General features: G+C 33.2%; 2 protein-coding genes across 4 annotated transcripts; both read right to left on the minus strand.

Annotated features, from left to right (window-relative positions):
- Positions 1 to 1,051: 1,051 nt before the first annotated feature.
- LOC110615763 (immune-associated nucleotide-binding protein 9) lies at positions 1,052 to 5,033 on the minus strand. 3 transcript variants are annotated; one of them, XM_021757851.1, is made up of 6 exons: positions 4,702 to 5,033; positions 4,090 to 4,342; positions 3,718 to 3,995; positions 2,750 to 2,911; positions 2,534 to 2,668; positions 1,052 to 1,454 (listed from the first exon to the last, which is right to left on the minus strand). In XM_021757851.1, exons 2-6 carry the CDS (start codon positions 4,319 to 4,321, stop codon positions 1,245 to 1,247), a joined length of 1,017 nt encoding a protein of 338 aa, XP_021613543.1. In that variant the 5' UTR covers positions 4,322 to 4,342; positions 4,702 to 5,033; the 3' UTR covers positions 1,052 to 1,244. The 3 variants fall into 3 exon arrangements, with proteins under 3 accessions (XP_021613543.1, XP_021613545.1, XP_021613544.1); XM_021757853.1 differs by having other exon boundaries at positions 4,090 to 4,339; positions 4,702 to 4,949; XM_021757852.1 differs by having other exon boundaries at positions 4,090 to 4,357; positions 4,702 to 4,949.
- Positions 5,034 to 6,361: 1,328 nt separating this feature from the next.
- On the minus strand, positions 6,362 to 10,275 carry LOC110615834 (putative methylesterase 14, chloroplastic). The gene is made up of 5 exons (XM_021757989.2): positions 9,758 to 10,275; positions 8,991 to 9,230; positions 8,754 to 8,897; positions 7,433 to 7,567; positions 6,362 to 6,772 (listed from the first exon to the last, which is right to left on the minus strand). Exons 1-5 carry the CDS (start codon positions 10,004 to 10,006, stop codon positions 6,500 to 6,502), a joined length of 1,041 nt encoding a protein of 346 aa, XP_021613681.1. The 5' UTR covers positions 10,007 to 10,275; the 3' UTR covers positions 6,362 to 6,499.
- Between the last annotated feature and the right edge of the window lie 12,640 nt (positions 10,276 to 22,915).

Below are 22,915 nucleotides of genomic sequence, written 5' to 3' on the forward strand. Positions count from 1 at the left end.
AGGAAGATGAAAAACCAGTAGAAGAAGACCTAACACTTAAAAATCATAGAAGGAAAGAGAGAATTTTCTCCCTCCACCACCATAAAGAGAGTGGTTGAATTTGGAGCCGTTAAAATTCCATTTCCAATAACGATGAAACTAAAATCAAAACATTACTATTGAAAAAAAAAAAACATTCTCTAATTCTTTTCGAGAGAGACTTTTTATGTCCTTCTCTGTGAGACGCTTCTAGTACTCAACCTTTTGATTTTGTTGCATGACTGCATTATTTTGAGTAAGAGAAAGGCATGTTCTTTCCCAGCTCAGCATTCCCTCTCAACTGGGATTTTATTTTTCTATGGAATCTACAGGTAGGCCATACATCCACAGAGTTTAATGGTTACTTGTTTAGCTTTTCTTGTGGATTTGCTTTGATTTTTTTTTTTTTTAATTATAGGTCTTGGATTTTAAAAAAGAGCTCCAACTCTGCTAAGCATACTCTCTAGAGGCTTCTATATGAAAGGGTTATGGGTGAATTGTCTTTTTACATTTCAGCATGTCTTTCATCTACAGTTTTTTTTTTTTTTTTTTGGGGGGGGGGTGGGGGGGGGAGACTTGGAGAGAGGTCTCTTCATGGTTCCGATACTGGACATCTTAGAGGGGTGTAGCAGTTTCAATACTTCTAGTCAGTTGTCCTTGAGGGGAAGAGTCGCTTATAAGCTCTGATCTAGCGTTACCTTCCCTTAATTCCACAATTCTCTTATTTTTTGCTGCTTCTATCTTTGGTTCGGATTGCCGGAGGCTCTCCTAGAAAATAACGGTCTTTAGTTGGCGCTCCTCAACGTGCACCATTGTCGTCGATAAAGACCCAGCTGTCCCAAGGGGTGATAGCAATTCAGCTTTTCCTTAGAGGCGGTGGGGCCTGATGTTTCTTTCCCAAAAAGGTTTTAGGGTTTTTGACCTCGGGCCTGTGAGCTTTGGACTTTCTATGTAATTGTTTAGGTTAAGCCTTGGATGGCTTTAATTGATTTATGTGGGCTTTGGAGCCTTTTCTCGCAATGAAATATTCATCTTCGACGAAAAAGTGGAAGACATGTTCATGTATTGAAATCTTAAGCCGAACACTGTTAAACATTTACTTACAGGAATTAAAACATGTTACCCAGGAAGTTAAATCATAATCCTTTAAAGACTTGATAAACCAAATACATAAAGCTAGAAATAATACTCAAATATTTTCACCTCATAGAACATAGTAAAATGCATCACAGGATGGTGCATCGATTTCCAGCCTGCTTACGAAGTTCCTCAGTCTCCTTTTGAGCTCTTTCTAAATTCTCTCTAAGCTGGCGGATTTCGTCATTTGATTTCATCTGAGCCATTTGAGCAATCTCTTCTGCTTTTAGTCGGGCAGCTTGCTCTTTTGCCAACTGCTGCTCAAGCCTAATTGTTGTCTCCTTAAGCTTTGACTCAACCTGCACGCAAACAGACAATATTACTATTAGTTCATGGAGTCGCAACATCCAGAATAACGGTATCACAAACACAAATGACTAACAGTGTAACATGACTTTTATATCAAAAGTAAAACAAAATAATATCCTTTAAACAATATATTAGCAATTGTAAGACTTTTAACTGCACAATGCTGAACGTGTCCCACATATTATGCAATGTTTATCCCAAAAATTTGAAGGAACTAGTTTCCTGATTTAACTCACCTAAGTAATAGATGAGGAGAACAGGCTAAATAGGCAAAAACCAAATCCTATTGAACCATATAGGCACTTATACAGTGCAGAAATTAACCATGAAGCCCAATATTCAACAGGATAACCCAACGGCAAACTTTTAACACAGGCTATATAGAGGACAAGGCCATCTGCATAAAGGTTGAGGCACTAAAAGGAAAGACAAATTGCTGAGCTTCATAAATAATGAACAAATAAATTAGTTAAAATATAACTTGAACCTAGGAAGCCAATATATAAGTAATTTTTTGAGTTGTATTATATCATGCAAATACGTATAAATCAGTACTTGGTTGAACACATGCATGGATAAATATTAAACTATTGTGCTTAAGTGTACAGAAGATGCTTGACATAATAGGTGTAAAGTGAATTTAAAATTAAATATCGAAATAGAACCATAAATATGCAGCAAACTCTCTACATCAGGATATAAGATATGTTGACAGAGGAATACTTTAAAGTTCGCATGTGTCTGTATATACAATTTGCAAGCAAAGCATCAAACTCCGAATTGAAGTTTGGGCTGTAGGCCATATCACACAAGTAGACCTATAGCAGTGGTACAATGTAGATCAACAATAAATCAGATCACCATTTCATTTCAGTTAAGGGTTTCCAAAAGAACACAATAAGTTTTATTTTCCTGGAACCTATCTTTCTTACACAATAACATAATGTCATTTGCTACCTACTGCCTAGTTTCTAAAAATATTGGGATATTAGAATGGTAAAGATTTACAAAGACTTCCATCAAAAGCACAAGCAAACATGGAAAATCTGCAAACACAAATATGGAATACCATCTCAGTTATTCGTTTCAGTTGTTCTTCATATGACCTATGCATCTGCTTCTTCAGCTGCAATATTTCTCGTTTAGAATAACCTATGAAAGAATCAACCTCTTCTTGTTGATCACGGAGTTTCATAGCCCCTTGCTGTCAAATCAATCGAGTCATCATCATTGGCAATTTTATTCTACACATAATAAAATTAGCACAAATTACAAATGTACTCACCAATTCAGCAAATAACTCATCTGTGTATGGTTGGCCCCCATTTTGAACTAAGACCACATTTACAAGGGAAAGAAGCTGCTGAACCTGTTCAGTTCTCTTAAATTCATCTTTAGTTTTGTTATCAAAAAGCACTAGTCGATTCTTGCAGAGGGTGAGAATTTCCTGCACAGATACCAGTAATTGAGATACTATTATTCTTTTTTCTTGACAATTAACATCGCGAAATTACAAGTATTAAATTATTAATTATCTTCAGTTCATGTTACGTCTGCTAAAAATAACAACATTCTTTGATATATGTGTAATTTAGATTGTTAGAGTCTCTACCTATGGTTCATTCTATTTTGGAACACTAGTTTTAATTTTTTTCACATTCCAAATCACTAATAGTCCACATTCAAATTGTGCAATCCAGAGTGGAAATGCTAGGGGTATAATGATAACACTAATCAAAGTTTGATTATTTAAGTAAAAGAGCACAAAATCCACCCCCCCCCCCCCACACACACAGAGAACAAAACAAAACAAAACACAGGAAAACCAAAAAAAAAAAAAAAAAAAAAAAAGAAAAAAAAAAGAGAGAACACAGGATAAGATAATTATCCAAAACATTAAATAGAAAACAAGAAAAGTAAATCATTGAACTTTTTCTGAAGCCAAGATAAAATCCTGCTAGGAAAGGTTACTGGTAAGATAATTCTATTACTGGAATTTTAAATTAAATTGAAAACATTGGCATACTAAGATTAAAAAAAAAATTCCCTAATTGTTTGTAGTATGAAAAATCCACTGAAACATCTTTAACATTTAAATTTATTTTCCTAAATTATGTTTAGGATGATAAAATCCATAGTACTATCTAGCAAGGAACAAAAAGGCAAGCATATGCACTCAAACAAATAGAAAATAAAACTAACAAATTCAATCACATAGCAATTTGTATTATAGTACAGCAAGTAAGAAGTAACCTTTAAAGGCTGAGGACATTCACGACCTAGATAATCATCCAAGGTCTCATCATTATCTTCAAGTTCATCTCCTCCGGTAAATACTACAATCATGTAGTCAAATATCTTGCTTCCAAACAAAGTTTGTAAGCTGCGAAGTGCAGCTTCTTCTTCTTGTGAAAATCGGGTCCTAACTGAGAATACTACAAGGACAGCATGGATCCCATCCTTGGCCATATTAATACATTTGACAATTTCTTTGCCAACAAATTCAGATTCAGCAGAAAAATCAAACAGTCCTGTACTTGGTCAGAAAACAATAAGGATTGATATAAGTAGCTTTTTTATGACCAAATACTCAAAGGAAACAAACCCATGTCATCCTGTTCATACCAGGAGTGTCAATGACGTTGATAATTTGACCATCTGCAACCACAGTTCTCTGCAATTCACAAGTACTGGTAACACCAGATGAGCTAGCCCTTGATTTGAAGGCCTTCCTTCCAAGAATACTGTTGCCTGTCGCACTTTTGCCATTACCTGTACGCCCAACTAAGACTATAGTGCGAACCCCAGTGGATGGTGAAGTAAGTTCCCAGTCATCATCTATTACACTTCCACCCATTATGCCAGGTCGGTTAACCTGCTATTTGAAACATATCTAAAGACTTTTGGTCAAGGAACTTCATACAGTACGATCAACAAGTAGATGATCCATGTAAGTACAACACCCCTGAGTATTCATAACATGATCAAGACTAAATTTCAAAAGCACATACTAATTTTCGAATTACACGCTCTCAAACCGAATATGATTTCACATAAACAAAAAGAAAAACCTAATTCTAAATCTATTAAGCGATTCAAAAGTCCATGTCGCTTGGTATTTTCCTACCTTATCCAGTTACAAGAAGAAAAGAAGATCACTTCACCAAAAAAGAAGAAAAGAATATAAAGGAATAGTTTTACAATTAAAGTGATCAGCAACAGCAACCATATTCTTACTTGGGAATTGAGAGGATGAGGTGAATCCGTGACTTGTGAGAGCCGGAGAGAGACTAGATTAAACAACGCTGAGCTGAGGATAAAAGAAGTTGAGTTGAACTAGAACACCGACCGACCTAGAACCAGGAAATTTCTAACGGGCTGTATTTCATCGCTTCAGTGGCCCAGAGGCTAGAAGTGAACCCGGGATTAAATCCACTGCAGTCATTTCTTCAGCCAAAGCAAATGCGAACGGTTTAAATTTTCCATGGCCCTACTGACATCCACATTGACCGTCTAGATTTTATACGGTTAAAGTCCCGAGCTTAGATGCCCACATTCAAGCGCAGGTCAACTCACTGTTTTTTAAAGAATATTACTTGAATTCCAAATCCAAACCTACACTATCTTTAGGAAACTTAGACTTTAAGTCTTTAATTAGTCACAAAATAAAATAAAAGGAGGAAATCGAGGACAGAAAATAAAATAAAAGGAGAAAATCGAGGAGAAAAAATAAAAGCAATAATTTTTTTTTAGCTGCGTATTACTTTCATATAAAATCCTACATATAGATTTTTTCTTTTTTATTGTCAATTGAAGAAATCGAGGACAAAAAATAAAATAAAAGGAGAAAATCAAGGAGAAAAAATAAAAGCGATAATTTTTTTTTAGCTGCGTATTACTTTCATATAAAATTCTACATATAAATTTTTTTTTCTATTGTCAATTGATTATTTAATTTTTTTTTGACACTATACTGATTAAGTCATGAATATAAATAAGTTCATTTTTCAATTATCTATTCATAGAAGCAAAATCTTTCTTTATTGAGTTTGAATTTTGATTTATTCAACTTACTTGAGTATAATCTGAATTGTGTGTTAATAAATACACTTGCATAATAAGTTTTAGTAAGTGATTCAATTTTGATAAGTGATTTGGATGACGGAAGCCTAACTATGATGAGAGAAGATAAAAAAAATAGAGGAAAGTATTTTTTTTAGAAGTACTTTTATTTACAATTAAAATAAATAAATAATTACAGACAAATATAATTTTATTTAATTTAACATTTATTTTGGAGATAAAGTGATTTATATTTATTATTTTTCTGTTCATTTCTCTTGCCTCCTTAATTCTTTTTCATTCCAAACATGACAGGAAAGGAAGATATCAAAAATTTTAACTTTAGATTTTGAATCCATGAAAATGAAAGTCACGCTATCAAAAATATGTTTTTTTTTTGGTTAAAAGCTATCAGAAATATGCTAATGAAGCCCAAAATAATCTTATTCCCTTTGCTCTCGTTCCCTCACAGTTGCCGTCACTTCCCCTTGAGGAACAAGTTCAAACCATGTTGCGGGCTTGTGGTACGTAATAAAATTTTTATTTTATTTTTGAACTGCTGTTTTGCCCCCTAACTGTCTCCCTGGAAATCATAAATCGTAACACCTATGAAGAGTCCTTTAAAAAAGAAGGAAATAAACTTCTAATGGGGCTCGCTAGTAGCAGCAGGTGTGCAACAAGCATTCTGCAACGATAATAAGCTGCAGAGACTTATTATCATGTAGATTGCACGTGAGTCAATCATCTACAAATTAGCATGTGGTAACCCTTTTTTTAATCACTAATATACAATCAGAGGACAAGTCCATACATTTCCATTCTATACCCGGCAATCTGTAAGAAGAAATAATATCAACAGAATAATTAATCCATTCTTCAACAATTAATTATGGCTTATCATATTGTAAACTAAGTATATTTTGACCAATAAAAGACTTGTAGAAACTTGTTCTTAGTTTCCGATTAATACTCTTTATGGAATCTGAGCAATTTCCAGCAATATTTTGTGGAGGGATTGCGGTTTTGAAAAGAACGGACAGTGATCACTTCCTTTAATCTTGAAGACTCCTTCTGGTGGATTTTCCCTCACTAGCTTTTCTTGGACATCCGGTGAAAGTGCATGATCATCCAATGTCTGAATGAAGAATCGCCTACTATTTCCATATTTCTCAGAGGACAATGACAGCTTTTCCATTATAGGACCCAATGGGATAGGTCTCATACAAACCATGGCCAGCGCAACATCCTGTGGAATACCAAAATTCTGGTTTGAATTTACTAGCAATACTAGTAAAATGTAAAATGAGGGCAGATTAGAATGCCAAATTCTGACTTCAGAATCCTACTGTAAAGCTTCTTAGACTTGAGAATTTAGTCCTCAATGGACAAAACCCAAAGTATATATGTATGTATGATATTCTTTTTTTTATTTCAGATAAAAAAAGTTTTACCCTGAATTTGAGCATAACAAGATATTTAGTTGGAAGTTCATGGACAAAGTGGAGGACGTAGGATTAACCAAGCAAATTAAATGGACAAACTAATCATCATTAAAATGGTTAACAATTCCCTTTATCCTTCAGTTTTTGACTAGCAGTTCAGCAAAATTACTAGAAGAGAAAGCATTTGCATATGCATATTCCCCAATCCATGTCTCTCCCTTTAACCCTATAGGTTAAGGACAAAGCCAAATAGTTTACATAATTGCAGTAAGACATAAAAGTGAGGCATAATAAAAGTTCAAACATATTTTATGTTAAATTCCTTCAAGACAATGCATATTTTATATTAAATTCTTTCAAGACAATGCATTTATGGATAAAGGAGGGCCTGCATATGTTTTGAAAGGAAAAGAATTAAAGAAACCAATAGTCTGGATACTGTCATCAGCTTGAGCATAATATACCTTTGTTGGTGATTGATTGAAATATAAACCTTTCAGCTGCTGTTTCTCAAACATAAATCCTGTCGGAGGGTTGTCTTTACCATTCCCATATATCAAAAACTCTGATTGTTGCATGAAACGTTCAGCAGATCCAAGCTGCAAGCACCTCCAGTGAGGATATTCAACTTAGAGATATGTAAGCAACAAAAACTGTTTAATAGAATCACATCAGCTAGAAGACTTCAATAATAAAAAATAAAGCCATAGATGATGTAATGCACTTCCTATTAACTTTGTTTCATGTAAAAGAAAAAACGGGGTTCCATGTTCAATAGAACTTTGAGGTTTCTTATGCGGAATATCTTTTCCATAGTTTATTCATTCCACAATTTTGACTTCAGTTCAAATTTTAAATGTGGAAAAAAAAATACTCCATAGCAATAGAATAGCTATTCTATAGATTAGTGGAGTAAAAGTTGTATACATAATTGAAAATTGAAATAGCCAAGCCATAGCCCATGGAAATGGAATAGCTATTCTACTGTTCATTTTATTCCATAGCAACAATATGTACAATTCCAGCTAGTAATTAGTGTGGAATTCTGAAGTTTTTTTAGAAATCTGATAGGAAGGTGGCTATTTGAGATGGATTTTGATATAGAGCAGATAAAGTAGGAAGGTGATGGAAGCAGCTAAGTAGCCTATCATCATATATGGTTTCTGTTCATAATGCCTAAGAATACTTGAGACATGTTTAGGAGAGGAGTCACATATTGAAAAAGGAAAAGAAAAAACTAAAACATAATTCTCCAAGGACAATTATTTAAAGCAGATTCCTTTAAGGAAATGACTTCAGCAAGTGCCTCCAAGCTGCAGGCTAAGCAGCTACTTTCCTAGAACATTGAGCAAACAACAATAATGGCTAAAAAGAAATTAAGTAGTGCATTATAACCCCTTTGTGCATGAATATTCAAATTGGCTGTTTTAGGTGCATTACAAAACATAACTGGCACATAAGAACGTCATTTTACTTGACAAACAAATTTAAGACCTCCTTTTTCAGCCAAAAAAAGGGTTTAGGAAGATTCATTTGATGATATAAGGCAACACCTATGATTTCAGGATTTTCAATTTAAAAGCATAAAACTGCATTATTTATTTTCATGCATTCTCAAAGAAAAGGTTCAACTACACATACATTTTAGAAACTGGATATAAATTTATCAAAGTATTTGCAAAGTAATTGACAAAATTCAGACGATATAAAACACTGTATCTCACAAGTTTAATTACCAGATAGTATATTCTATGTGAACTGAGCAAGTAAGCAATGATAATATACCTCTTCAGCAAACACATCAAAAGGCCTCTGACCATCAGACACCATTGTAGCACAGATGAAAATAGCTTTTGAGACCTTATGCGGAAAATGCTCCAGTGCATAAGAGACACAAGCACCTCCAGTGCTATGACCAACCAAAATAACCTGCACAAGAACAATGGATCAATAAAGTTTGCAGACATACAGTTGCAGAAAACTCGGTGATTAATTGACAGTGATACAATTACAACTCCCAACCTTTTCATCCTCAGGAACGTTTTCCAAATAATCTAGCAAAGGTTTTGAGTAGTCTGCCAATGTTGTGACGCTGTTTGTATCTGTCAGATTAATGCCAGATCCTACAAGATCTATGGCAGTGGGAAGCAATCCAGCTTCTTCCAACAGGGAAATTGTTTTATACCAACACCAAGCTCCAAACCCTTCTCCATGTATCAGAATGAACTTTTTTAGCTTGATATTTTCCAGAAAATCTGGCACCTGAAATATATTTACAACAAAATTAAAAAACATAAACGTGATTGACTCCATCAATTAACATTTAAAATGGGTTTGGGGGGAGGGGTCAATGGGATGCAGTTATTTGGAAACGTCTTATGTATCCCAATAACGAAACACCAACAACATCTAAAAAGAGAAAATACTGGTTCATCCTTAAAACGCATGGAGAATTACTTTTCCAGACGCACTTGTGAAGGCTTTTTGGCATTTATTTATATAATCATAACTTTCTGTAGTATTATATTAAAAAAAGGGGGAAGAATGGGAAGAGGAATGCTTTATTTTCTTTTATATTCAGTATCGCTGAGACTTGAGCACTAATCAGTAATTAGAATTTGCTTGTAAGCATCATTAGAGAGTTCTTTTTCTAAAATTTTCTTTTATTTACTCTCAGTCACAGATCCAATCATGAAGGAAACTCCTCTTTTTACACTAAAAAGGGGGCAAAATGAAAAAGAAAATAATGTATAAAGTGAAAGGTGTCTCAATCAAGAGCGAGGAACGACCTGTTTTCCATTAGAGAAAGGATCAGAGAGATTTCGTCTTCGAGAGCTGGTGGAGCCAATCCTCCTGGACATGGATCCATCAAATCTCTGAGATAATTGGTGCTGATGAAGTGCCATAGAGAGAGCTTGCCTGTGGAGGAACTCTTCCTCTGCCAACAATTTTCTCTGGGACCTACCCAATCTCTTGCTTCTCGATCCATGATTATCTTTGGCATCCTTTTTACTCATACAAATAAAACTGTTCCCCATGGCTACAGAAAGCTTTCGCCTCTGTGGGAATCAGCGATAGAAAAATGAAAAACAAAAAATCAAGAGATTGAGCAAGAAAGCGAGGAAAGTAGCATCGTGAAATGCAGAAAATGAAGATGATTAGAGAGTAAAGGATATTCTAATCCCTTTGGCTTTTTGTCCTTTGTGAGTGAAAATTGCTGAGAGGGACAGAGGGTGGGTGAGAATGAGAAAAAGAGAGAGGTGGAGGAGAAGTTGGTATAATATAAATGCTAAAACAAAATAGCAATAATGAAGGGAGACTTAGACACTCAATAACCCAACTGGTCTCAGCTGCCATTTAATGTTTCACACTCAGTTTTTCAACGCTCATGCGCTCTCCAGTTGCATGCCACGTTGGCTTTTACCGCTAAGTTTCCCGGATTTTCGCTCAATAAAGCCTCTCTTCTTCGCTTCTCCCTCTTAAACTGCGAAATCTTTTCTCTACTAGATGTTGTATCTGTTAATATTTCATTCCCTTTTGCATTAATGTCCGATTCATTTTGTCCTTTTTTCTTTCTTTTTGTCTTTTATTATATGAAAGAAAATGAACCTATTTTATTTTTCTCAACGATAAAAGGTTTTATTTTATATATAGACTATTTGAATGAGTTTAAAAAAAAAAAAAAAAAGCCCCATAAGCATGTGGGATCTGCAATGAGCCTAAGGCATCTTCAACTTAATAACATGCAGAAAACAACTAAAGATATAGAGGAATAGCAGCTTCCCAATTTCTTTGTTCCCGAAATGTAACCAGACAAAAGGACTTTCAAGTGTTGTTCTTCTCTTTTCTGGTCAGGTGATGCTTCCTAATATCCTTTAAGGACATGGCGCAGCAATGAAAAGTCTACAAAAAAACAAGAGCTGGCCTTGAGGAAAACATTCAAAGGATGATTCTACAGAAAAAGCCACTTCTCATCTCTTAGAATTAAATTGTCCCTGAATCTTGAAGACCAACAAGGAATCATTTATGCAGAATTTTATCATATGACATCCGGAAAGATGACTATCCAGGGTTGTGGTCGTAACAACAAATAGGATAACCAACGTAGTTTTATCCTTCATATATGATAAACAAGTCAGTTACTTAATTCGTGCTTGCTCTTCCTTGCCAGCACAATTTAAGCCTTAATGTTTTCCTACTTGACTATGAAAAGGACAATGCTCTATAAATAAAAAGAATGTATTGAAGTTTCTCTCTGTTTCAGTTTATATATACATATAAATAATTCAAAAAATTTAAAATTTTAATTTAACAGAATTAGGTTAGATAATTAAATTAGATTATATTAATTTTAACATATTAAATTATATTAATATATTAAATTACCTTTTAAAAATTATCAACTATCAATTCAAAAATCAATTAAGTTGATCAATTAAAATATATAAAGATAAAAATAAAAATAAAATAAAATAAAACGTTGAAATTTAAAATTTTAAAAATTAATTTTTAACAGGTTAGATAATTAGATTAAAGTATGTTAATTTTATCAGAATTAGTTAGATGATTAGATTAGATTATGTTTTAAAATTATCCTTATTATAAACTTAATATTAAATTAAAATTGACCGATCAAAATATATAAAAATTAAAATAATACAAAATATAATATGTTTCAATATAAATCTACTTCATAATAAATACACAGTAAAAATAAATAATTATTAATTATTAATTATTTTTATTCAATCTATTAAAATTCATTCACACTTAATCGCTCACGGTTGATATTACTACATGACTCTTTTATTATAGAGATTATTCTCTTTTTATAATTAATTATTAATTAAATAAAAATTTAACTTCAACTTTTTAACTATAATTTATTTCTAATAAAAATTTTACTTAAAATTTTATAAATAAAATTCTACTAATAATCACCTTTTTATTTATTTTAAATTGCTAATTTCATTTACAAGCGGTAACATATTGTAGATAGTGTTAGTTGATTTTAATTATCTTAAATTTTAACTTTAAGATTAAATTTACAAAGTCTAAAAATCAAATGAACAAATAAAATAAGCAAATAAATTACATTTCTTTGATCATTTCAAATTAAAAGTTTATAGAGAGAATTGATAAAACCAAAATTAGAGGTTGTTTTTGTAAATGGAAATTGGGAAAATAATGGAAATTGCCTATAATACTTTTAAATGTTTAAATTATTTACAGTTATATTAATTATTTAAATATTTTATAATTTTATTTTTTAAAATTTAATTTAAAAATAGATGATAATATTATACTTAAATTAGTAGGAAAATTTTTTTAAAAATATATATAATATAATAACATTAAATTTTTTAAAATAAGGATATGAATTGGATGATAATTTTATTATATATATATATATATATATATATATATATATATATTTAAAGCAAGACTACGGATTGTATTAATAAAATTCCACCAAATAAATAGAGATATCATCTCAAATAAAGAGATAGCGATTATACCTAATAGATTCTCTAGGAGCCGAGAGAGTAGCATTACGACGAATCCATCAAACAGAAACATCAGTTCTATAGTCTAATAAATATTTACAATCATTTAAAATTAAACCCCTGCATAGGATAATTTAGTAAAAACACTCCTACAATTTGGTAAATATGTTCCTCATTCTTTCTCATCTCTCAAATATAAATCATTAAAAGTCTTCGGCGACATAACTGAAGTATAAGTATTTTTCAAATCACACTCTTTATAATAGCCAACAAAATTTCCGACCAACTTAGCCAACATCTCGTTATAATAATGAGAATAGATGTCTTCAGAACCCAAAAATCAGAATGAGTTTGAGAGATATGAAGAGAATTTTCATTACCTTGTATATATTTTCAAACAAACAGGAATCAATTGTACAACCAAAGACTTCCATTTCTTTGTATCTCCTTCCAAACAATGAGGAATATATTATACAACCAAGGATCCTCATTCCCTATATTTTCAAAATCAACATTATTAAAAAATCGAAATAAATATCTTTTTAACTCTAATTTCATAATAAATATCTCTTTAAAAAATGTTATCTGTCAAAAAAATATGCATATTTTGAAAATTGATTGGATTGTATATGAGAAGCATCCCTATCATACATAAATCATAAGTGACATCGGAATATCTCTGAAACTCTTAATAGGGATAACAACATCTTTTTTTTCATCGATAGTTAATTGATGCAGATCGTCTTTCATGGAGAAGAGAAAATAAAAAATTAGGTTTGAGAAGGAGGAAAAAGCTATTGTATCGAGTCACAAAAATACCATAGAGGAAGCTTAGGTCTGTATTTTTATTAATTGAATAATTATTTAATATTTAAATTTTATTTTATATATATATATATATATATATATATAGTATAGGTAGATTAGTATAATATTATACCATAATATGATTATCATAAATTATATTGTAATAATAAAATAAATATAAAATCAAATTTTTAAATATTTACAAAAATATAAGTTAAATATTTTTATAAATATATATACAAATATTTTATTTATTAACAATTAATTAACTAAATAAATAATGATATTCGTAGTTTAGACTTTTATAATAGCATATCATTATGATATTGTATAGAATATAATAATTGCTGTTAAATTTAAGTAGAATTATTGTATGAATAGAATTGTAAATTTAATAGAACACCTCTTTATATTATTTTTTAAAAATAAATTATACTTTATATTAATTTTAATTAGTTAAGAAAAATTTTAAAAATTTAATATATCTATATTATATATAAAAGTGAAAAAAGGAATATTGAGCTTTCTAAAATACTCCTAATATGTTTTGTTAATTATAAATTTATTGTTATTTAAAAAAATTTTAATTTAATTATATTAATATTTTATTTATATTTAAATTGATTGACGAAATCTCTTAACATCTAAATTATAATGGATTAAATTGTATTAAAAAAATTCTTTTAATATTTAAATTACTTGTATTTAAATTTTATTTTAAGTTAAATTATATTTTTTAAAAAAATAATTATAATCTATTATTATTTTAAAAATTTTAATTTAATTATTTAATTATATTATTAATCTATTTAAATTTAAATTATTCAAAATATTCTTCATTAAATTTCATTAAATCACAGTATATCAAACTTAAAAAAAAATTTATTTGTTTAGAAAATTATAAGTTATTATCAGTATTTTTATTTGTTTATAAAATTATAAGTTATGATAATAATAAATTTTATATTTTAAAACGAAAAAAATAAGAGAATAATTAAATTTCTAAGCATATTTTTGACTCAGTTATATATTTTAAAAATAGATCTTTTAAATTAAAAATAAATTTTTTATTTTTTTTAACTTCACAAATTAAATATTTAAGTTGATGCAACTTAATCCATTTTAAAAAAAATATATTAAATTTTATCATAATATTTATAATATATTAAAAAAATATATTAAATTTTATCATAATATTTATATTAAATTTGCACCATTAATCCCTTAAGTTTTGAGCACATCTTCAACCTCTTAGTTCCAATTATACTGTTAGCCTCTCAATTTTCATAAATATCATTTGAGCCGCTCTCTTAATCTCTAATAATTTATATATTTTTATTTAATTTAAACTTATGTTGAATTTAATTTTCTATATATTTACTGGATTTTTTTCCTTTTTATATAGTATTTTTATAATCTTTTAAGTTTTTAAAGATTATGTAATTTTCTCTTTTATTTAAAAAATTTTTTACTTGATTTTATTTTTATTTATATTTATATTTGATTTAATTTTTTAAATATTTTATGTAATATTTATCCAAATTGTAATTTAAAATATATATATATAAATTTTTAATTCAAAATATGTATATTTTTTTCGTATATACATCACATTAAATGAAAAAGGTAAAAAAAAAAATTGATAGTTTTTTCTTTAAATTTAAAAATAAAAACCTTTGTAAATAGCAAAAGTGTTAAAATTTAATTTTTTGATCATATATATTATTTAATATAATAATTGAGTAAATTATTTTAAATATTTTTAATAATTGAGTAAATTATTTTAAATATTTTTTTTTGAAATAAAGATTAAGGATTGGAGAGTAAAATATGATATCTCATTTATTCACATACACTTACCATACGATTGTGAGTTTTATTTTAAATATTTATTTAAAATTAATATTTTTATTTTAAATTTAAATTATTTTATCTAATAAAATATAATTAATAAAAAAATGAAATGAAATGACTTTATAAAAATAGAAGACAAAGAATAATGAAATTTCTAATAATGAATATAGTTAAATTTAATCATTTTAATTAGATCTTTAATTTAATTGGTTAAAGTATTTTATATTTAAATATAAATTTTATTTTATAAAATAATATAATTTTGATAAGTTAAATATATGACTTTATTAGGAAAAACTTTTTTTTAATTAAAACTCTAAGTAAAACGTTTTCGCTTTTAAAATAAAAAATGTATTTTCATTAACTATCTTATCATATAAATTTAAAAAATATTAAAAATATTATTAATGAAGCTATATACAATTAACAATTTAAAGAATTTCTATATAAAAGTTTTTATTGATATTATTTTATAAATTATAATAGTTAATATTTATGAAATTAATGTATTTAATATTTATTTTCAAATTGTCTATGATTTATTATATTTATTTAGAGTATAATATATTTATAATATAAATAAAAGTGACATAAATATCTATTATTATTATTATTTAAAAAAATTATTATTTTTTAATTATGATAGGAAGTTATTGAATTTGAATGAATACTAACATCTAAAAATTCTAATTGGACTATTATTTAGTAATAATAATAAATTTAATAATTTTAAAATTACCTTTTATTATAATGCAAAGTATTTTTAAAATATAAATATATATTTAATAAGAATTGAAAATTATTGAAATGATAAATTATAAGTTAATATAAATTAAATTAAAATAAGTACATTTATATTAATTTTATTTAATAAATAGATGAGATAAGTACATAAATTTAAAATTGGGATTAAAATTATTTAAATAAATATTTATCAAATATTAAATAATAGGTTGTTCTTTTAATTATCAATAATTATATTTAAATATTAAAGTAAAAGATTAATATTTATTATAAATAAATATTTAAATTTTTTATATACATTAATAAATAAAAAAATCAAATTTAAGATAATATTATTGAAATAAATTTAACTTCGATAATATTAAATTATTAAATAAAATTTTAAATTAAAAAAATAATTATAAAATAATAGAGGATAATATATAACAATTCAAAATTTTAGTGAAAATATTAAAATATTATTATAATTCTAATTATTTAATAAAATATTTAAATTTATAAGATTAAAATTATATATCTTGCTTTTAAAATTATTAACAATTATATTTAAAATATCATTTTAAAATGAATCTGTAACGACCCGAAAATCGGACCGCTACCAACGCTAGGATCCAGATCGGCTTAAGGTCGCCGGGACTCGTAGCAAACCAAACATTTATCCTGTAAACCTGTTTAATCTCATACATGATCAACCACAAACATAAAAATATTGAACTTTTCCTTACATTCATTCATTCTTTCATTCATTCACCAAACTCAACCTGTACATGCACTATACATAAACATAGTCATAAACATTAACTCCTCTTTGGAGTCTCATCATTGCCCCAATGGGGTGACATAACATGTATTGAGTTTGGTTTACGATAATCATCCTTAAACATTAAGATCATGTACTAGAAAAGGATTACATAATACTATGGTCAAGCACAACTCTAAACCTTCATAAACATTATTACATCATACTTTTACATGACTATTCTCAACATATCATAACGACATGATCAACCACAAACATAAACATTTATCCAGATCGGCTTAAGGTCGCCGGGACCCGTAGCAAACCAAACATTTATCCTGTAAACCTGTTTAATCCCATACATGATCAACCACAAACATAAAAATATTGAACTTTTCCTTACATTCATTCATTCTTTCATTCATTCACCAAACTCAACCTGTGCATGCACTATACATAAACATAGTCATAAACATTAACTCCTCTTTGGAGTCTCATCATTGCCCCAATGGGGTGACATAACATGTATTGAGTTTGGTTTACGATAATCATCCTTAAACATTAAGATCATGTACTAGAAAGGGATTACATAATACTATGGTCAAGCACAACTCTAAACCTTCATAAACATTATTACATCATACTTTTACATGACTATTCTCAACATATCATAACGACATTTATCATGTCCACACTATCTATTACATGACCATGACTTCATTACTCTTGCTGACCTCCTGGTCTATCCTGTACCTGCAAACCTGGGGGTTAAGGGAGAGGGGTGAGCTACTAGAGCCCAGTGAGCAGAATAATAAAACATAGCATTTAAAACATATGATAACATGGAATGCATCACAGCACAAACAAATCACATCAAGGATGAACTTGTCACCATTTAGCCCTCTACATATTCCAATCATGCCAGGGGCGTAGTGCAGGCCACACCTGATCTTTCTCTTATACATAACATATCATACATAACCAATTGTGCCGGGGGCGTAGTGTAGGCCACACCCGGTCTTTCTCTTACATAGTGCCAGGGGCGTAGTGCAGGCACGCCTGGACTTCCATATCATATCATCATGTCATAACATATGAGGGCTAATGGATCATTCAACATTCATCCACATCAACAACATATTATGCAATGCAACATATTCGTGAATTCTAATGCAATACCCTAATATATCTCATGGCATTCATGATACGTGAATCATGCTAAAACTTTCATTTAATTTCTCAATTTAAAACATTAAGTTTAGTTCCACTCACCTTTGGCTAGCTCTGACAAGACTCTGAAGCAGCTGACTCACTGCTGGGGTCCTCGGTTCCTCGGGTCCGAACCTACACAGGTGGACTCAAATGAGGGACCAAACATCTATGAACATAACTCTAAAATACTCCCCAAACAACCCCCTAAAACACTTCAAAACATCCATAGAAAACATGCAAAGGAAGGCTGAACAGGGCACTTTCGGCGGCAGGTTCGGCGGCCGAAAGTCCCTCCAGAGCCGAAAGTCATGCACCTTCGGCGGCACTTTCGGCGGCCGAAGGTTCCCTCCAGAGACGAAACTCATGCATGTTCGGCGGCACCTTCGACGGCCGAAAGTGTAATACCCGGCTAGAATCCGGCATCGGGATTCCTGCCTTCCGGCGGAATCTAGGGTGTTGGATCTCTCTAGAAGGGTAGAATGTGTTTTCTAAAAATATTTTCAAATGATTTTAAGGGTTTTAATTGAAAGAAAATTGAGTTTTGAAGAGAAAAGACCAAGGAGGCGTTTGCCAGGTTCGGCCGCCGAAAGTGAAGTTCGGCCGCCGAACATGGAAAGGCTTCGGGAGCGCCTTTGGCCTCCGAAAGTCTTGTTTGAACGAGCCAAGGTTCGGCCGCCGAAAGTCAAGTTCGGCCGCCGAACATGCATGAGTTTAGGGGGCACGTTAGGCCGCCGAAGGTCTTCGACCAGGCCACCTATAAAAGGCCCTCAGATCGGAAATGGGCGAGTTTTCTCCCCATTCTCGAGCTCAGGTGAGTTTTTGTCCTCCCTTGGTCATTTTCATGTTCTTTCTTCATCTCCTTCATGTTTTCATGAGTTCCATGGTTATTTTGAAGAGTTTTAAGCTTGGATCTAGGATTTGGAGCTTGGAGACCCCGGAGCTAGTTTCCTCCACATCTCCAAGGTTCGGGTCACACCAACCCTCGATCTCCAAGAGGTTAGTGTAGATCTCTGCTTTTCTTTACGTTTTAATGAGTTTTAAGTAAGTTTTAAGGAGATTGGATGTATGTGTTTGGGTAGATATGCATGATAGGGTTTATGTGAGTTTTGTGCCCAATGTATGATTACATGATGTTTTGTTGGGTGCTTGTTTTGGGGTGTTTGGAAGGTTTGGGAGGCTTGAATGCATGAGAAGCTGAGTTCTGCCCTTCTGGGAAGAACTCAGGTTCGGCCGCCGAAGGTGGTTTCGGCCGCCGAACCTGCCTTTGGATGCATGGTTTGGCCGCCTAACCTTGCCCCCGAAAGTTGAGTTTGGCTTGAAAGCAGACTTTCGGCCGCCGAAGGTAATGTTCGGCCGCCGAAAGTGCCTGACTTTCGTCTCTGGAGTGGGACTTTCGGCCGCCGAAGGTGCCGCCGAAAGTGCCCGAGTTTCGTCTCTGGAGGGAGGGTTCGGCCGCCGAAGGTGCCGCCGAAAGTGCCCTGTCCAGCCGTTTCTTGGGTGTTTCCCATGCATGTTTTAGTGATGTTTAGAGGGGTTTTTGGGGGTATGTTTATGAGTTGTTTAGAGTATGTTTGGCACCTCATTCGAGTCCACCTGTGTAGGATCGGACCCGAGGGACCGAGGAGGCCAGTAGTGCTAGCAGTTGCAGAGTCAGTCAACGTCTGCCAGGAGGTGAGTAGAACTAAACTTAATCTTTTATGTACGAAATCTAATGCCTAAAGCATGTTCATGCATCATGATTATATGTAGTAGGTTGTTTGCACTAGTTCACGAATGTGGCGCATTGCATTATTTGATGTTGATTCAGGAGGTTTGGACCAAGGCGACTTCAATAGCCCATATCTGTCATTGAGTCTTGGGTAAGTCCTTTGAGAGCCGGACAAGTACATATAGGAAAGTCCCTGTGAGCTCTCTGTGGATTAGGTACCCTGTCATGTATGTGAAAGTCCTGTGTGAGCTTCCTTGGGGGAGCCGGGCACCGACAGAGGGAATTTTGAGGTCATGTCCGATCCTTGAGAGTAAAGGATGCTAGCAAAGAAAAGGAACTCTAAAAAACGGTCCGTGGGGAATATTTATTTGCATGAACCCCGAGACGGACAAGATACAGTTATGTGATTTCTTTGTGATATGACGCATTTCATGAGAACATGTAATTAATGAACTGTTTTCTATGTTTCTACTCACTGGGCTTTTTAGCTCACCCCTTCCCCCTAACCCCAGTTTTGCAGGTCAGAAGTAGGTCAGGAAGACGTCAAGGGTAAGAAGGCTTGTAATAGTATTAGCTTAGTACTTTTAGTGTGGACATGTAATGTAATTTGAGATAAGGTTATGAAATGTAAAGTATAGTAGAGTTATGTTTATGGTTTAGTGCTGTGCTTGGCCCTAAGACTTGGTTAGTCCCTGTTTAATACATGATGTATGTTATGCTAGATGTTGAGTTATGTTTGAACTAATCTGGTGGCATGTGTTGTTTACCACGCTATGGTATTGGATGAGGACCCTAGAGGAGGTCTTATGTTTGTGGTTTGATGCATGCACAGGTTAGGTTCTAGTTCCTTGGATGTAATCCCAGCTTGATGTATGTTATGTTGACCCAGCTAGAGTTTTGTTGAGAGCTCTAGTATGGGGTTCTTTTAGGCTTCCAGTTATGTTTCATACAGGTCAAGCTAGGTCTATACATCTTATGTTTCAGTTTTTATGTTTAAGTTTTGATCATGTATGGGATTTGACCAGGTGATAGGAGGTATGTTTGGCTTACTACGGGTCCTGGCGGCCTTAAGCCGATCTGGATCCTAGCACCGGTGGCGGTTCGGGCCGTTACAGAGGGGTATCGGTTTCCGGGTCGTTACAGAATGGTATCAGAGCTTTGGGCCTCGAGAGTACGGTGTGTTGCACATCGGAAAGAGGTTGGCTTAGAGGTCATAGAAGGGCAAGCACAATAGGAGAAATCATGTCCACTAGGTAGGATGTTGAGTCCTGTCTTGTAGGATGATGTGATATGCCATGATGTTATGCTATGTATGTATGATATGCTATGTATGCTATGTATGCTATGTATGTTGTAGGTTCATGTGTTTTCCTATGAACCGTATGATGCTAATGCTTGTTTGTATGCTTGTGTGTTGTTCCTCAGAGGAGCCAGAATGCGAGGTGCTCGTCGATCTGTGGAATCGACTGGAGTTCCATCTGAGAGGGAAGGTATGGATACCTTTCCCCCTGCACCGCCAAGAGCACAGTCGTGGGGAGTCGGCAGATGGGGAACATCAAGGGACCCTAGAAGGTCTTTTGATGAAAGCAGAGAAGCAATGGCTCCAAGAAGGATGTCAGCTAGTGTGAGGGAAGTCGAGATGGATGTTCAGAGAAGAGATGTTAGTTTGGGAATCAGAGTGCCAGAAGAAGGTATGGGAGATTCTCAGGAGGATGCTCAGACTCAGGATTCCAGGATCTCAGGTTCAGGAGGGATTGATCCCTCCACTCTGAGTACAGCCTCCACGAAGAGTAAGAAGTGGGGCAGAGGCCTCAGAAGATCGAAGAAGAAGTTTTGGCAGAATCTGAAGGCTAGTTTGGGTTTTGGTGGCTCAAGCTCTGGCTCAGGCAGTTCAAGGTGCTTGAGGTGCGGAAGGCCGCACAAAGGAGTCTGTCGGGTTGGGACGACAGCTTGTTTTAGGAGTGGACAGGAAGGACACATAGCACGTGAGTGTCCTACTGTGCCCCGGTTAGCACAGTCTCAGCCAGTGGCTCCAGCCGTGTTTCAGGTTAGTGGTCGAGGCAGAGGAAGAGGGTCAACCCCTCATTCCTCAGGTTTCCGTGAGGAAGGTCCGTCAGCACCAGCTCGGATCTTCACCCAAGCTCAGCAGGAGGCAGACACATCGAACATGGTGGTGTCAGGTACGCTCACTTTTGAATGTTCTGATGTGTATGTTTTTTTGTGAACCCTAGTATTTCTCTCTTTCTTTAGTTGCTCTAGGAGCCGTCGAGAGGTTGAGTTGATAGCTTCTGAGCTAGAGTGTTCTCTTTGGGTCAGTGGACCCGAGTGTGATTCATCTGTGGCAGAGTCAGTCTGCCGGTCCAGTTCTGTGACAGTTGAGAGTAGATGCCTTCCACCCGACTTTGAGGTCCTAGACTTGACTATCTGGACGTCAGTTTAGGGTTGGACTGGATTTTTCTACTCGTGGTGCTATCTTGGTCTGCAGAGACAAGGTAGTCAGGTTCAGAGGACAGGATGGGTCAGAGGTTTTCTTCTGAGGGAACACAGTAGGGATGCCTAAAGGTTTGATATTAGCCTGTCAGGTTCGTAGGGTACGTAGGAGGGGTTGTCAGAGGGTTCTAGCTCTTGTTTGAGAGTTTAGCAGTCAGGTCAGGGAACCAGCCTCAGTGCCAGTTGTTAGAGAGAGTTCTTAGATGTTTTCCCCGGCTAATTGTCAGGTTCACCATCTGTTAGGGAAATGGAGTTTAGTATAGGAGTGGTGTCTGGACGCAGAACCATTTCTGTGCTTCCCTATAGGATGGCACCTGTAGTTGAGAGTTGTCAGAATAGAGGTGAGGCTTGGTAGATAAGGGTTTTATCCGACCTAGTACCTCACCCTGGAGTGTTCCAGTGTTGTGGTGGGAAATGGAGGATGGATCCTCGAGACTTTGTAACAACTGTAAGCAGTTGACTAAGGTCACTACCAAGAGCAGGTATTCCCATGCAGGAGGAATGATCTATGGGGACAGCTAGTAGGAGCTGTTTGTTTTCCAAGATAGATCTGAAATCCGGGTACTACCTGTGAGAGCTAGAGTTAGTTTTGGGTTAGCAGTGAGAAAAAGCCTATTAGTAAAGTTGAGAAGAGAAGAGAAGAGTAAGGATCAGAGTAGCGCAGCGGAAGCCAGTGGAATTCAGGAGTAGGTTGGGTACTGCTAAGGTGTTCTTTTTGGAGACCCGGGAGTTTTACTCCAGTAGTGCCTGTGCCTCTCTTTCAGGAGAGAGATTTTTAGGTTTTGCTTGCTGGTTTGCTTGCTTGTTCATGTATGATTGATGCCATGTTTGTAATACCCGGCTAGACTCCGGTATCGGAATTCCTACCGTCCGGTGGAATCTCGGA

The sequence above is a fragment of the Manihot esculenta genome, chromosome 5, assembly GCF_001659605.2.
Source record: "Manihot esculenta cultivar AM560-2 chromosome 5, M.esculenta_v8, whole genome shotgun sequence".
Taxonomy (NCBI): domain Eukaryota; kingdom Viridiplantae; phylum Streptophyta; class Magnoliopsida; order Malpighiales; family Euphorbiaceae; genus Manihot; species Manihot esculenta.

What these genes read in the sequence shown, in the direction of transcription:
- LOC110615763 (XM_021757851.1), bottom strand. Translation starts at nt 4,321, where the DNA reads ATGGGTGGAAGTGTAATAGATGATGACTGGGAACTTACTTCACCATCC. An exon ending in CAACGTCATTGACACTCCTG is followed by an intron (nt 3,996 to 4,089) that starts GTATGAACAGGA and finishes GACCAAGTACAG; the next exon opens with GACTGTTTGATTTTTCTGCT. An exon ending in AATGTCCTCAGCCTTTAAAG is followed by an intron (nt 2,912 to 3,717) that starts GTTACTTCTTAC and finishes GTATCTGTGCAG; the next exon opens with GAAATTCTCACCCTCTGCAA.
- LOC110615834 (XM_021757989.2), bottom strand. Translation starts at nt 10,006, where the DNA reads ATGGGGAACAGTTTTATTTGTATGAGTAAAAAGGATGCCAAAGATAAT. An exon ending in CTTTCTCTAATGGAAAACAG is followed by an intron (nt 9,231 to 9,757) that starts GTCGTTCCTCGC and finishes AATATATTTCAG; the next exon opens with GTGCCAGATTTTCTGGAAAA. An exon ending in TCAATCAATCACCAACAAAG is followed by an intron (nt 6,773 to 7,432) that starts GTATATTATGCT and finishes GGTATTCCACAG; the next exon opens with GATGTTGCGCTGGCCATGGT.